Genomic DNA, 15,475 nt, shown 5'->3' with positions numbered 1-15,475 from the left:
GGTGACCCAGAGGTTTCCCTGTGGTGTGTAAATATTTGTTCAATCCCCGTTCGCCCCAGCCATTGAGTCCTCCACCTCATTTCCCCGGGGACCCAGATGTCTGCCTGCCCATCTGCTGTCACCTCTCCCGCGGGACCTGAGGCTTCTGGTCACCAGCTTCCTGCCCCCAAAGATACCTCATTTCCTTTCCTCATGGGTTGGCCTACCGCACCTCCCACAGGATTATTTTTCGCCCAGACCCCAAATAAATCCCCTGCGTTTTGGTAAAATAGTTTTATCCTCTGTCAAAACACAAACCGACACACTTTGCGGGTGAGGGGAGGCAACACAGCATAGCCCACGTCTTATTTAGAAGGGAGGATGAGATTTAAAAGCCTCACCCCACTCCTTGCCCAGCTGACAAAAAGTCACAACCCTAATACCCACTTATAAATATCTCTTGTTATATTAAAAAAAATATTTCCAGGGCCCACCTGGCTCTGCTCCGGCACAGAAAGGGTTAACCTTCAATATTTGATCTCAAGGTCACAGGTGAGGGTGGTAAGGAGAGGCAGATTGGGAAAGGGAGGTGGGGGTGTGCTGAAAGACAGAGGGACAAACCAACATATCCAAGGCCCCCCCCAAAACATCCAGAACCAAGTTGGGGGAGGGTGCCTGTTAGAGACTGAGAAACCAATGCTACACCTCAGGGCTGTCTCACTCCTGTCCCCAGTCCCTGATGCTCTGGAGGATCTCCACTCCACTGGAACTTCAGACACCACTGTGAAGTCCCAATATCAGGATCCAACCTTCCAGCTCGCCACTCAGCTTTTTAAGGTCCCCTCTAACAGGGATCAGTGCCCCTTCCCCAAATAAGCATGAAGAAAACTGGAGGTCCTTCCTGGGAGGAGGGCATTCCGGGCATGAGCCACTTTTGGGGTCCCCTTTTAGTCCCTGACCAGACGGTAAATGTGGTGCTGGGCCCCCCGCTCGCTGGTGGAGACCTCAAAGACGTAGGCGGTGCAGAGCAGCAGCTCCTGGGTGTCTCTGTTTGTTACCACCTGCCAAGGAGACCAAGAGAAAGGGTTTATGAAAATAAAAAGGGGGGAAGGGAGGATCAAGAACCACTTTGCCCTCCCCAGGGTACCACGGAATACCCAGGGAAGAGATCCCCACCATATCATATCCCCTAGGGAGTAGGGAGAAGAGATGCCTGACTTGTCAGTTTCAACATTCAAGCGTTGGCAGTGAGGGGACGCATATCAGAGTTAAAGGGGATCCCACAGGATCATGTTCCCTCGGCTAAGGTTAGGTTCCCTATGAAGGGGGTCCCTTAAACTGAGGATACGCCACGGGATGTTCTGGAGGTCAGTTTGCCCCGTGAGGGGAGATCCCCCTGTGTCAGGGTCCCCAGGCTGAGGGTCTGTCGTGGGCACTCCCCGCCACCTCAGCGCCCCGGCCCCGGCCCCGGGCCCAGCCCAGCCCCAGTGCATCACCTGGAGGATGGTGAAGTTCTCCAGGACGCTGTTCATCATATAGCGCTCGGGCAGCTGCCGAAGTTTGTGCAAGAAATTCACCAGGTACTCACACATGGGTGAGCGCAGCAGGCGGTACACAAACCTCCCGTCCTCCAGCTGGGCGCGCTCCGTCTGGACCGGGATGGGGGCGCAGAGTGGGGAGGACAGTGACTGAGAGACACAGGCATCACCCCAGGAACTGCGCCCCACTCTGTGCCTCTCCGATGCCACGCCTACTCCCCACTGCGGTCATTCCACCAGTGCCCCATCCATGGTGACCAGAGATGGGACCTGAGCCCTCAGGCATCCCACTTGGGATCACTGGACCTGCAAACCAGGGACACCCCCCCAGCCTCTCAAAACTGCTCTGTTTTGAGCAGAAACCCTCCCACCCTCCCGAGACCCCTCCACTAGGTCTCCAGATTCTATATGACTCCTGAGTTCAAGACCCCTCAAGTCCTCAGCAATCCCTAAGTTTGACCCCTGAAGCTCCTTGCCCTGCAAACTCCTCCATATCCATAAGAACCTTTAGAATCTGGGTGACTATAAATCTCTGTACCACATGTAACCTTTGGACCTTCAAAGTAACCCCTATGTGGGACTCTGGATTTCAGTATTAGCTCCCAGCCCATGCATTTAATCCCCAACGAGGATAGAACACTCCCTCACCCCACCCCAGCACACAGACACCCAAGTGCATGAGCCATTGCACCCCCAAAGTGCCAGGTGGCTGGGTGCTCACCCACCCAGAATTCTACCCCTCCGGCCTCACCTCCACCTTCTCCACCACCTGCTTGCCGAAGGAGCAGACCTTGGAAGAACAGGTGAGGGTCATGTGCTCCAGGCTCTCGTACTGACTGCTCACTCCATAGAAACCACCGCTGCTGCCGCTGGCCCCTACCTCTTCGCCACTGGGGCCCCAGTTCAGGTCCGCCTGGGGGATGGGGAAGGAGGCACAGGTGAGGTGGAGAGGAAGCTCCTTGTAAATGGTGGGGATCCCTCTAGAGTGGGAACTCTGCCCCATGGCCAGGTTCCCACCCCCACCCCCACCCCATAGCCCTGCATTTGCCCACCTGTCTTCCTTAGCATTCAAGGTCCCTGCTTCTCCATGAGCCTGTTTCTGGAACATACCCACCCTTCCATCAGTATTGGAGACGTCTGGCTTCTTAAAACGGTCCTGACCCTCTCTCTCCAATAACTCCACGCCCAACAAAGGAGCCCTGGAATTCAACTTTCTTCTCTTGGAGCCCCCAACTCAAGAGGTCAGCCCCTTCCAAAACTGCGGTCCCTAAAGAGGCAGTTCCTCCCTGGCAACCAGAGTCTCCCTCACAGAGCCCTTGATGACCCTGGTTGCTAAGGCGATGGACTACTCCCCGGCAAAGGGGCCCGGAGGGGCCTGGAGAAGCCTGACTCCTTTCCAGAACACTCTCCCAGGCCCTTTCAGCCAATCCTTGGAGGTCAGGCCCCTCCATGACCCCAGTGGCTAAGTGGGCAGACAGTCCCTTAATTAGGCCAAGTAGGGCCCAACGAAGCCTAAAACCTCATCACACCTGTGGTCTGAGCCCCTTGGGCACCACACACCTCTTCCTCTTCCCAACTTTAGCTGCTAACTTGACCAGGTCACTCTCCGAGGTGGTTTAGTCTTGGCCTCCGGGCCCCAGCTCCATCCATCACCCTGACAATGGCCACTCCCCACCTTCCCAGCCACACCCCTGCATGCCTTCAGACGCTGGATTTCCTAGGGGTTGTTCTCCAGATCTGGAATCGGATAAGGCTTGTCTCAAGTCCTAACAAGGTCTAAGACCTCGGCAGCACATCCCCAGAGCCGCCTTGGGCTTGTACACACCAGCCACTTTATAACCATGCAAAGCCCATGAACTTCAAGCCCTTGGCAGGTTTCCTTCTAGGAGACTAGATCACGCCACAGCTCTGGTTAACAAGAGTTACCACCCCCTAAACATTCACAACATCGATTGGGCCCCGATAACATCAGCCATTGTAGGGAACACCAAACCAAATGGGCCTCTTATTCACGATTATATACATAGCACTGGGCATCGAGCCTACACAGAGTACGCGCTCAATAAATGACCGTTAAATAAATAAATGCCTTCACAAAGCCCCTCCCAGGGCCATCAGTCACTTCCTCAAGACCATTCTCAAACAACAGGGTCTGTCCTCTCTTTAGAGACCAAACTCTATAACTCTTATTTGCTAAGGGATAGGAGCCCTTCCTTAGCAACAAAGCCACATGTGGTCAGGTGGGGCGCAGGGAAGGCTGAAAGGTTGCAAGCCAATTCTTAAGGCCACATCCGTCGCACCGCTGGTTGTGGCNGGGTCTGTCCTCTCTTTAGAGACCAAACTCTATAACTCTTATTTGCTAAAGGACAGGAGCCCTTCCTTAGCAACAAGGCCAGGTGGGGCGCAGGGAAGGCTGAAAGGTTGCAAGCCAATCCTTAAGGCCACATCCGTCGCACCGCTGGTTGTGGCAAAGTCTAGTGGGACCTGGGGAGGTCCAAGTCCTCTCCCCACGCCTGCACGGGTCCTATCCACTCCTGTCCTGGGGGTAAAACTCCTCCGTGTTCCTTGTTACAAAGGGGGTGGACACTCTGAGCCACAAGGACCGGTAAGGCCGGAGCTTGCCTCCCTTAGAGGCAGAGCCACGTGATTTTGTGAGTGCTTTTGTTTTGGTGGCAGAACTCACCCAGAACTTGACCAGGAAGAAGGCGTGAGGGGGCCCACGGTCGTACAGCTCCCGCAGGCCCCCCTTTTTCTCAGGGAATTTGTCATAGATCTGCCGGACATCCACACTCTCGAGGGGGGGCGCTCCAGGGCTGGGGCAGTGCTGGCTGATGTGTACAAACAGGTGCCTCTGGTACTGAGAAGGGTCGGCCATGAGTGAGGAGTGGGAGAAGCTCGCTTGCGCAAGCCCCTCCCACACCGTCCACCCAGACACTGGGCCTGACTCCCCAGAACTGTCACCATTCTCTTCTGCCCCCCAATATTTCAGTCTCCAAGCTCTGTCCCCTGCTCTCCATCCCCACTGCCCTGTCCTCCCCAGCCTCACCCCAGCCTCCTCCCTGGCCTCCCAGCCTCCAATCTCTACTCTCCAGGTCATCCCTCACAGACACCCAGAACTGACCATGGACCCTCCCCTGCTCACAACCCTTCTGTGGCTCCCCAGAGCACCCAGGATAAAGCCCCCCCCCTCAATCTGGAGGCTCTCATAAATAGGTGCTCAGAAATGTTGAATCAATAGATGGATAGATGGAGGGGCGCCCAGGTGGCTCAGTCGGTTGAGTGTCGTACTTCAGCTCAGATCATGATCTCATGGTTCATGGGTTTGAGCCCCGCATCGGGCTCTGTGCTAACAGCCAGCTCAGAGCCTGGAGCCTGTTTCAGATTCTGTGTCTTCCTCCCTCTCTCTCCCTCCCCCACTCACATTCTCTGTCTCTCAAACCTAAAGGTTAAAAAAATTTTTTTGGATGGATGGATGGATGGATGGATGGATGGAATTCACACAGCCCACATCATGACCCCCTATCTGTCTCCATTCTTATCACTAATTGTCCGTATTCTGAAATTCTCCTACCTTCCCCCATGTTCTCTTTCAAGAAAAATCCTCCCTCCATCTTCTAAGGCCCAAGCCCATGCAAATCTACCTCTTCCTGAAAGCCTCGCTTGATTAATCGGATGGGACCTCTCTTTTCTATGGTTCCCCATCAGCCTCAGAAGAAAGTCTGGGTCCCTCAGCTTGGCAGTGCCAGGTCCTTCAGAACCAGCACCTGCCCACCTATCTGTAGCTTCACCAGTCCCTGCCATATTCAATTATTTGTTTTCCTGTAAACTTTATGCTGTTCCTGGAACATAAACTTCTGCATGTGGTAAACTCCTGCGTAACCCTCAAAGCCTAACTCAAATGTTGTCATCTCAAGGAAGCCTTCACTAACTTCTCAGGCAGAATGACTCCTCTGTACACCCACAAACACTTGAGCCTCCTCCATCCCAGCACATACTCATTATTCAACAGACATCTACTGAGAGACCTACTGTGTGTGGGCTCTAGGGCTACCAGGCAGAGTTTCTGGCCTCATGGAGTTCTCATGGAGTATGCTGACAAAGACAGAAAATTTTAGGGACCCCTGGCTGGCTCAGTTAGTAGAACATGTGACTCTTGGGGTTAGAAGTTCAAGCCTCATGTTGGGTGTAGAGATTACTAAAAAATAAACTCTTTTAAAAAATAGTTTAAGGGGCGCCTGGGTGGCTTAGTCGGTTGAGCGTCCAACTTTCGCTTAGGACATGATCTCGCGGTTCATGGGTTCGAGCCCCGTGTCGGGCTCTGTGCTGACTGCCAGCTCAGAGCCTGGAGCCTGTTTCAGAGTCTGTGACTCCCTCTCTCTCTGACCCTCCCCCGCTCACGCTGTCTCTCTCTCTCTCCTAGAAATAAATAAAACATTGAAAAATTAAANTCTCTCTCTCTCTCTCTCTCCTAGAAATAAATAAAACATTAAAAAATTAAAAAAAAAATAGTTTAAGGGGCGCCTGGTGGCTCAGTCAGTTAAGCGTCCAACTTCGGTGCAGGTTATGATCTCACGGTTTGTGAGTTTGAGCCCCGCATCAGGCTCTATGCTGACAGCTTGGAGCCTGGAGCCTGCTTCGGATTCTGTGTCTCCCTCTCTCTCTGTATCCCGCCTTGTGCTCTGTCTCTCTCTGTCTCTCAAAAATAAATAAACATTTAAAAATAAAAAAAAAAATAGTTTAAGGGGCGCCTGGTGGCTCAGTCAGTTAAGCGTCCAACTTCGGTGCAGGTTATGATCTCACGGTTTGTGAGTTTGAGCCCCGCATCAGGCTCTATGCTGACAGCTTGGAGCCTGGAGCCTGCTTCGGATTCTGTGTCTCCCTCTCTCTCTGACCCTCCCCTGCTCATGCTGTCTCTCTCTCTCAGAAAAAAAAAAAATTAAAAAAAATTTTTAATAGTTTAAAAAAAACAAAGAAAAATAAACTCAACCCACAGATAATATAAATCTCAGAGAGTGATAACTTCTATGAAAAACGTTCCCAGAAAGCACAGTAAGGGGGTCAAGAGTGATGGTAGCTGGTATTTTCCATAAAGTGGTCTGGGAAAGCCAATGTGAGAAGACAAGCAAAAGCTTGAATGAATGGAGGGAGAATGTGGGACCATCCGAGGAAAACATAGTCCAGATATGCCATATTCCAGGTGGCAAGAATAGCAGGTGCAAAGGTCCTGAGGCAGGAGTGGGCCTGATGTATTTTTGAAAGATCATGGAGGCCAGTGTGACCAAAGCAGATTGGGCAAGGGTATGAGGGCAGGAGGTGAGGACAGAGCAGGAATAGGGGTCAGATTGTACACAGCCTTGTGGGCAACTGAGAGGACTTTAGCCTTGGCTCCTAGTGAGATGGGAGAGTTTCAGCCTGATCTAACTTGGGTTTTACAGGACCGCCATTCACAGCAATTGGTGTTTATTTGGCTGTGGCAGAGACTGCTATGCATTCTCAAACCCCTGTTCCTTTTCACACAGCAAAACTACACTTCCCAGACTCCTTTGCAATTAGGTGTGGTCACATGATTAAATTCTGGCCAATGGGAGGTGAGCAGAACCTGATCGTTGCCACTTCCAAGCCAGATCCATAAAACCTCCTGCACAATTCTTGAGTCTCTCCCTTCCACCATCTGCTGGCCAGATGCAAGGAATCCAGCAGTGGATTCTGAAGCCCTAGAAAATGTCATAACCACAAAATGGAAGGAGCCTGGAATTCCCCGACTCACTGTGTGGATGCCTCCTACTGAACACCTACGTGGAAATATCACAGGAGAGAGAAACTTATAGGATGTTCATTTCCTGAGGGTTTCGGGTTATTTCTTCTACCAGTCATCCCACTTTGACTACTATGGCATCTGTCTCCATCCTAGGCCAGGAAAAGCTCAAGCCTAGAAACAAGATCTGCCTTTCCAGCTTCCCAGTATCCATCCACCACAAAGCCTGGCACACAGTAGGCACTCAAAAATGTTTGCTGAGCAAACACGCAATGGCCTGGGGAGTTTGTCTGACCAACCTAACCATGACCTGTGACCATCCAGTTCCTCCTTGCTAGTAGTTCTCAAAGTGTGGTCTCCAGACCAGATGAGTGTTAGAAATGCAAATTCTCAAGCCGCACACCAGACCCTACTGCATCCAAATTTGAAGGTGGAGCCCAGCAATGTCTCAGTGAGCCCTCCATGTTATTCTCATCCCTGCTGAAGTTTGAGAACTGCTTTATGCTTTCCCTTCCTATAATCCTCTACATTCCAACCCCCTCGCCCCCCNCTCTTACCCTAGAGAGAGAGAGAGAGAGAAAGAACAATAAAAATTGCTAATACGATTAAGTATATCAAGCATTCTTCTCTCTTGCCTGCCTCCGCTTAGAAGCTAAAAAAGCTACATACTCACTTTCCCAGCCTCCCTTGCAACTAGAGATGGCCATGTGACACAGTCCTGGCCAATGAGACGTTAGGGGAAATCTGCTGAGGGGCTTCTGAGAAGGAGTTTCTTCCTGAATGAAAAAGACAGAACTTTGGGAGGAGAAAGCTTTTGGCCCTGGTCAAGTCCTGCTTGACACACGATGTCTGGAATCAAAACAGCCATCTTGGGACAATAAGAGGCCCAGGGGCCTACAGAGATGCCAGGCCTGATATTGGTAAGCACCCTACCTCCAGACTTGTTGTTATGTGAAATCATTAAAGCCTTTATTACTTAAGGCACTATAACTTGGGCATTCTGTTACTTGCAGCCAAAAACATTTCGAACTGATGAATCTGTGGAACCTGAGCGTTCTCTTTCACCGGTGTGAGTTGTTAGGACCATGGCAGCATGGACTTCCAGAAGCCATCTTTCTTGCCAGGTGGGCAGAGCCTGCCTGGGAATGAAGCCACCACACACCACAGGGGAAAGCAGAATCAAGCAAGTCTGACACTACCATTTGAGCCCCTGGATCCAGCCATGCCTGAAGCCATAACTCCTGAGCTATCAGTTACCTAAGCCAACAAATTCCTTATTTTTTTTGTCATCGAGCTTGATGGGAGTGTCTGCCATTTGCAGCTGGAAGAATCTTTGACTAATACACCTCCTCAGCGTCCTTTAGGTTAGCAAGTGGTAGAACACACACCCAGTGTGTCCAGATTCGGAGGCCATGACCTTAACCACTGCAAATTCTATCACTCATCTTTCCTCAGATCTGGACGTATATAGAAATGTGTTTCCTGATTCGTGGAAGGGGAAGGAAAGGCAGTTGGGATGGAGGAGAGAGGGGAGACAGGGAAGGTGGAGAGCAGCCTCTTACCTGGGAGGTCAGTAGCTGGGGGGGTCAGCGACAAGGAGAACGGGGTCTGTGAGAATGGCTTCACACTGAGGGAGAGAGGAAGCTGGGGGTCAGCGAGGGAGACAGATGGTCACTCTACAGGCTAATGTTCACCAGAGGGCACCAAAAGCCAGACCCTATGCTAGCATGTTATGTGCAAGAGGTCACTGAATCAGGGCACCCGGGCGCTCGGTCGGTTCAGTATCCCGACTTCGGCTCAGGTCATGATTTCACGGTTCGTAGGTTCAAGCCCCGCGTCGGGCTCTGTGCTGGCAGCTCAGAGCCTGGAGCCTGTTTCAGATTCTGTATCTCCCTCTCTCTCTGACCCTCCCCTGCTCACCCTCTCTCAGAAATAAATAAAACATTAAAAAAGAAAAAACAAACAAACAAAAAGAGTTCACTGAATCTTCACAGCCTATAAGAGCCTGGAGTCTGCTTCGGATTCTGTGTCTCCCTCTCTCTCTGCCCCCTTCCATGCTCGCGCGCTCTCTCTCTCTCAAAAATAAACACACACAGAGAAATAGGAAATCTGGAGAAAGAGAATGATGAAGGGTCAGGAGGATAGGAGAAATGACCAATGGTCAGGAGATAGGACATTAGGCCAAAGTTTGGGGTGAGGAAGCAGCACCACAAAATCTAAAGGAGTGCTGTCTGATAGAACTTTCCGCAGTGACAGGCATGTTCTACATCTGCTCTGTCCAGTACAGTAGCCCCTGGCCACATGATCCCACTGAGCACATGACCCATGACTACGAAGCACGAATGTGGCTACAGGCCTGAGGGACTGACTTTTTCACTTAATTTAACTTTAATTAACTTGGGGCGCCTGGGTGGCTCAGACGGTTAAGCATCCGACTTTGGCTCAGCTCATGCTCTCACGGTTCACAAATTCGAGCCCCGCGTTGGGCTCTGTGCCAACAGCTCAGAGCCTGGAGCCTGCTTCAGACTCTGCGTCTCCCTCTCTCTCTGACCCTCCCCTGCTCATGCTGTCTCTCTCTCTCTCTCCGAAATAATAAAACATTAAAAAAAAAGAAAAAGTCAAAAGACCAGCAGCACCTGGCCAGCTCAGTCGGTTAAGCATACGATTCTTTTTTTTTTTTTTTTTAAAAAAAGAAGGGAGACACAGAATCCGAAGCAGGTTCCAGGCTCCAGGCTCCAGGCTCCGAGCTGTCAGCACGGAGCCCGATGCGGGGCTAGAACTCACCAATCGCGAGATCATGACTTGAGCCAAAGTCAGATGCTTAACTGACTGAGCCACCCAGGCACCCCGAGCATGCAATTCTTGATCTTGGGGTTGTGGGTTCGAGCCCCACGTTGGGTACAGAGATCACTTAGAATTAAAATCTTAAAAAGAAATTAAAATAGGGGCTCAGTCAGTAAAGTGTCTGACTCTTGATTTCAGCTCAGATTGTAATCTCACAGTCGTGAGATTGAACCCCGCATCAGGCTCCCTGCTGACAGCTTGAGATTCTCTCTCTCCCTCTCTCTGCCCCTCCCCCACACACTCTCACCCACACACACTCTCTCTCTCTCAAAAATAAACAAATAAACACTTAAAAAATAAAAATGTTTAAATTAAAAAAGAGTTAAGGAGTGCCTGGGTGGCTCAGCCAGTTGCGCATCTGACTTCAGCTCAGGTCATGATCTCACGGTTCGTGAGTTCGAGCCCCACCGTCGGGCTCTGTGCTGGCAGCTCAGAGTCTGGAGCCTGCTTCAGATTCTGTGTCTCCCTCTCTCTCTGCCTCTCCCCTGCTCACATCCCATCTTTCTCTCAAAAATAAACATTAAAAAAAATTTTTAATAAATAAATGATTTAAAAATAAATAATTTAAAAAGCCGAAAGACCAGAATCAGAAAGACACAAACTCCAGGGACCTTATCTTGACTCCCAGGGGCCTTGCCCTAGTACTGATTATCCCAATTCTGAAATCCCAACTCCAGTATTTCTACCCACTGACTTCATCTCTTGTCATCAGGGCTGATGGCCACATGCCACCCCTCCAGAATGGCCCTTCTTGACCCCCATCTAAATATAGCACATACACCTTGCTTTACGTCCTGCATTTATTCCTTTTGTATGATTGCTTATTTGTTTACTGTTTATCGTCGGTCCCCACCCCTGCTCCACACAGGCAAGGATTCTGTCTCACTTGTTTAATGCTGTGTCCCAATCTAAACAGAGTACCAGGCACTTAACAAGTGCTCAATAAACATCTGAGTGGCCGGTGGCTTCATACCTTCTCTCATTTCCTGAAACTCACCAACACTTTCCTACCTCAGGACCTTGGCACATGCCATTTTCACTGCCTAAAATATTCTCAACTCCCCTTCTTCATCTGGCTAAGTTCTACTCTGCCTTCAAGGTGATCTCCTCAGAGAAACCCCCAGAACTCTCCCTCAACCCAGAACCTGTTGCAGTCCTTTGCACCACGTCACATACTCTTCTACGTTTAGGCAGGTGATGAGTTCGTTAACACTGGTCTCCCCTGTTTGACTATCAGCTCCCCGAAGGGTGGGACCCCAGTGCCCAGGGCAGTGCTTGCTGACTCACCCCTCCTTCCAGCTCAGCACCCCCCCCTGCAAACTTGTAGTTCCTCCAGGATCCTCCTGATCCTTTCCAGGTTCCTGGCACCTCCCTAGGAAACTTTCTTCTCTCCCTGGAGCCCGGATGCCACAGCATGTCACTTCACTCGCTCTGGCAACACCCTCAGCACCACTCGTCACTGTCCTGCGGCCACAATGCCCCACAATCCCCAGCCTGGATCCACTGGCTCCTCTCTGGGCTGAAAACTACACTTCCCATGAGTCTGTGGGGCCTGTTTCTATTCTTCTAGGCTAGAAACACATTCCATCACCCTCAGGGCTCTCTCGGAGCTAAAATGGACATTCCCATGTACCTCTGGGGCCCATTTTCTTCCTTTTGACTCAGAGAAAACCCCTGCTCTCCCCCTCAGGTCCAAGAACACCTCTAGGGGATGAGAACAAGCCTACCCGTGAGCCTCTGGGGCCCAGGTAATCTCACTGGGATGCCATTATCCCCGCACATTCATCCAGTCCCACACTGAGCTCCTTCCTTTCCCAGACATGCTTGTCTTCCAGGTCACACATCTCCGGACTGTGCCACCAGCCCCAGTCACCAGCCAGACCTCCCTTCCCAGCCCGTGAGGCCCCAGCCCCCCCCTCCTCCTCCTGACCCTCTCTGTCCCGGATCAGGCCTCATCCTGTTCTCCATCTCACAGCCTCCTCTTTGGGATTCAAATCCAGATAGCTAGCCAAACCTGTGCTCACAAGGGAGTTGGGAGCTGGAAGGTGGGGTAAGAAAGGTCTTTGTCGAGGAAATGGGGCTGGGGGTACTGAACGAGGACAGAAAGTACTCACTCTGGAACATTCCAGGGGGACCCAGAGCCCCCTGACCAAAACTGGAAAAGCTCAGAGGCCTGGAAAAGAGACAAAAGAAGGGTGTCAGTCAGTCGGTCAGTCAGTCAGTCAGTTCCCTGTTGAAACCGCAGCCCGACCCCTCCAGTTCTGAACCCCACAATCCCTAAGCCACCTGAGGACCAGCAGGACCCAGCTTGGCCTGCAGGGAAGGTGCTGAGATGAGCTGGGCTGAGGACATGGTGGCCATTGTCTGGAAAGCCTTATCCTTGGAAACCTGGTCCTGGAGGAGAAGTTGGAGGTCCACGTTAATGGGGAGTCCCAGTCAACACACCAGGGGCAGGTCAATGCCAGGGGAAGGCAAGCAAGGGAGAGGCAGAGTTGGGGAGTCAAGGCAAAGGATTAGGGGAGGGCACAAATCCTTCTTCCTACAGCCCTCTGCCCCTCCTGGCCCCCTCAGGAATGCCTGGGGTAAAGGAGCAGAGGGGTTGGACGGGCAGGGGCACTTACCACATTCAAGGCCTGCCCGTGGGGGTGGGGGAGGGTGCCAAAGGAGGAAAGAAAACATAACTTAGGAAGCGAGGCCTGAGTTCTCACCTTCCTGCCCTCTCAATCCCTACAGCTCCACCACCCTGAGCTGAAAAATGGGAGGAAGGGGGAGCAAGGAGGAATGTGAACAGGAAGGAGAGAGGGCCAGGCCTTGAGGGGGAAGAGGGGCTCCTATACCCGGAATGTAAGACTGTATACAGCATGAGGGTTTCTAGGTCAAGAAAGAACCGGAAGTCAAGCTTTCCGGATATGCAGGAAACAGGAAATGAGAATTTCAGACCCAGAGGGAATAGGCAGCGAACATTCCCAAGCTTGGAGAGACAGAGACAGGACAGCGAGGTCCAGAAAAGACCAGAAGTAAAGATTTTTTTAGAGCTGGAAAGACAGGAGAGGAAGGCTTCTGGGTACAAAAAAGGAAAAGGAAGTGATGGTCCCCAAAACAAAAGGAAGAGGCCAAAAAAACCCCCAAAAAACAAACAAAAAAAAAACACCTCACACCCAGAGGAGAAAATGAGGGTCTCAGGCCAAGAGGGAACCGGAAATCCAGAAGACGAAGAAAAGGGATGTGAATATCTCCAAACAAAATGAAGATTTCTGGACACGGAAACAACAGGGAGTGAGCCGGGGACCAAAGAATGGAAAGACGAACCATAAAAAGATGAAGAGGAGGTTCTCATAGCACAAGAGGGGAAGGTGCGGGGGGCGGGGCATCAGGAGGAGAGGAGAGGGAGGGAAAGACAGCAGTAGCCAGAGCAGAGGGCTGACACCCTATCCTTCTTGCCTGCCTTGGGCTAAATCTCTGTCCCCCTCTCTCTACGAATCTCTTCCCCACCCAGGGCCTCTATCCACCCCCCTTGCTGGGCCACAAACCCCTCACCCTGGATCTCTCCCTCCTCAGTCTGTCTACCTCTCTGTGTGACTCTGTCCCCATCTCTGGTTCTCTGTTACCCCCACTCTGGGTCTCTCTGTCCCCCTTTCTCTGGATTTCTGTTGACCTCTCTCTCTGGGTCTCCGTCTCCCTCTCTCTGGGTCTCTGTCCCCCTCTCTCAGGGTCTGTGTCCCCTTCGCTCTGGGTGTCTGCCTCAGTCTATACCTTGAGCTTGGACTGGATTTCTCTTGATTTCCTTCGAGCCAGAACCTGGATGTGGCTAGAGACCTGCGGGGAGTGACAAAGAAGAAGATTCAGGCCACAGCCACTTGCCCCTTGATCCCCTCTTCCTTCCCACCCTCCAGGTGCCCCCGGAGCTACCAGAACATGAAAGGTGACAAGCACACAGAACATGGCAGCTGTCTCAGGCGCCTGCTAACACAGATATGTCCACAGAGGCTAGTCTCTTCTCATTGACGCTACTGATCTTCCCCAGACCCAGCAAATCCGGGTCTTTGGCTCTTTTGGTTTAGCTCCGCCTCTAATACACTAGGCACCGTTCAGCAAACTAACAGAGGTTCCCATCAAGACGGACAAAAGCACACGAACCAGATCCTCCTTGAACCTGAGCCCACCCATAGTAAGATGGCCCCAGGAAGACAAGCGCCCGCCCCGGAGAGAAGCCCACAAGTCAGCCCTGAGACCTGTTTGCGGGTTCGGGTCTTCCCCGTTCTCAGCTTGATGTAGCGGGCGATCAGCTCATTCCGACCTGAAGAGTCAACGATGGAACAGCGTTAGACTTTCGCAGGACTTCCCAACAAACGGGACACCAGGGACGGAGAGAGAAGCAATGTGTGCCCGCTGGGACGGCGATGTGCAAAGAGGAGCTACCACCACGGGCTTTGGAGCCAGACCGCCCGGGCTCAAATCCCAGCGTCACCACCTACTGGTTCTGTGACCTTAGGCAAATCACTGAACCTTTCTGTGCCTCAGTTTCCTCCTCTGTGCAAACAGTGATGCTGGCTCCTACCTGAGTCCCTGTGAGGATACAGCGTGCCTGGACCTTAACGCCATTTAAGGCTCCAGAAACGTTGGTCATTATTTGTATCAATCAGTAGGGGACAAGGACAAAAGAGAGGGGCGGACTCACCGTACATCTTGCCTTCATCGGACAGGATGATTTTCCGCCGGCCACACGGTGGATAGATTGCCAGGGCCTCCTGGAAGCTCTGCTCGATGTCTGGACTCCACACGCCTTCTGCGTCCGGGCCCCCATCTCCCCCAGCCCCCTCGCTGCCGCCGGTGCCCTCCTCACTTCCTTCCTCACTTCCTGTCCAGCCACTGCCATCGTCCAGGGGGGCCCCAGCCCGGGGTTCCCCCATCTGGGCCTGGAGGAACACAGAGCTCAGCAAGGTTCCCCAGTCACCCCAGAGAGCTTTGAGGGCTGGGACGGCTGGGAGCTCAGATTGCCCGGCCTGGATTTCTGGGTCTGACGGAAGCAGGTAGCTGGGGGCCGGGACCCCTAGGTCCTGGGGAAGGGACTGGATTTCTGGGGAAGCTCAGGGAGAGGGTGAGGGTGTCCTCTGTGTTTCCAGGGGAGCCTGGGTCATGGAAAGTCTTGAAGACCCCAGAGTAATGCCTAGGGCCCATGAGGGCCGAACCTTTGGGTGGGGATTACTGGTTTAAAGAAGACAGGCGTCAGGGTCTAGTTGCAGGGAACAGGGGTGTGGATGAGATCTTCTCAGTCCCCTCCCCAGAACAGGTGCTAGGATGTGAACAGCAGCTGCTAGAAAAGAAGGAGGGGCCTAGGCCCTAGTAAGATGGTGGGGGG

At 52.2% G+C, this 15,475-nt stretch overlaps 2 protein-coding genes across 2 annotated transcripts in view; one reads left to right on the top strand and one right to left on the bottom strand.

Annotated features, from left to right (window-relative positions):
• The window catches only part of CD37 (CD37 molecule), a 5,568-nt gene extending 5,299 nt beyond the window's left edge, over positions 1-269 (top strand). Inside the window, exon 9 of the mRNA XM_077747005.1 lies at positions 60-269. Coding sequence (XP_077603131.1) covers positions 60-66 — 7 coding nt within the window. The 3' untranslated portion in view covers positions 67-269. The remainder of the gene's footprint in view (positions 1-59) is intronic.
• The window catches only part of TEAD2 (TEA domain transcription factor 2), a 16,719-nt gene continuing 1,502 nt past the window's right edge, over positions 259-15,475 (bottom strand). The window contains exons 2-12 of the mRNA XM_077747151.1: positions 14,795-15,032; positions 14,349-14,413; positions 13,870-13,932; positions 12,403-12,510; positions 12,231-12,289; positions 8,835-8,899; positions 7,996-8,048; positions 4,201-4,428; positions 2,269-2,430; positions 1,476-1,628; positions 259-1,040 (exon numbers count right to left, since the gene is read on the bottom strand). Of these exons, the coding sequence (XP_077603277.1) occupies positions 927-1,040; positions 1,476-1,628; positions 2,269-2,430; positions 4,201-4,428; positions 7,996-8,048; positions 8,835-8,899; positions 12,231-12,289; positions 12,403-12,510; positions 13,870-13,932; positions 14,349-14,413; positions 14,795-15,026 (1,302 nt within the window). The 5' untranslated portion in view covers positions 15,027-15,032 and the 3' untranslated portion in view covers positions 259-926. The remainder of the gene's footprint in view (positions 1,041-1,475; positions 1,629-2,268; positions 2,431-4,200; positions 4,429-7,995; positions 8,049-8,834; positions 8,900-12,230; positions 12,290-12,402; positions 12,511-13,869; positions 13,933-14,348; positions 14,414-14,794; positions 15,033-15,475) is intronic.

This window comes from Crocuta crocuta, unplaced genomic scaffold (assembly GCF_008692635.1).
Source record: "Crocuta crocuta isolate KB4526 unplaced genomic scaffold, BGI_CrCroc_1.0 scaffold334, whole genome shotgun sequence".
Classification (NCBI taxonomy): Eukaryota; Metazoa; Chordata; class Mammalia; order Carnivora; family Hyaenidae; genus Crocuta; species Crocuta crocuta.
The sequence above is the reverse complement of the archived record's forward strand: the minus strand, read 5'-3'. Positions and strand labels throughout refer to the sequence as shown.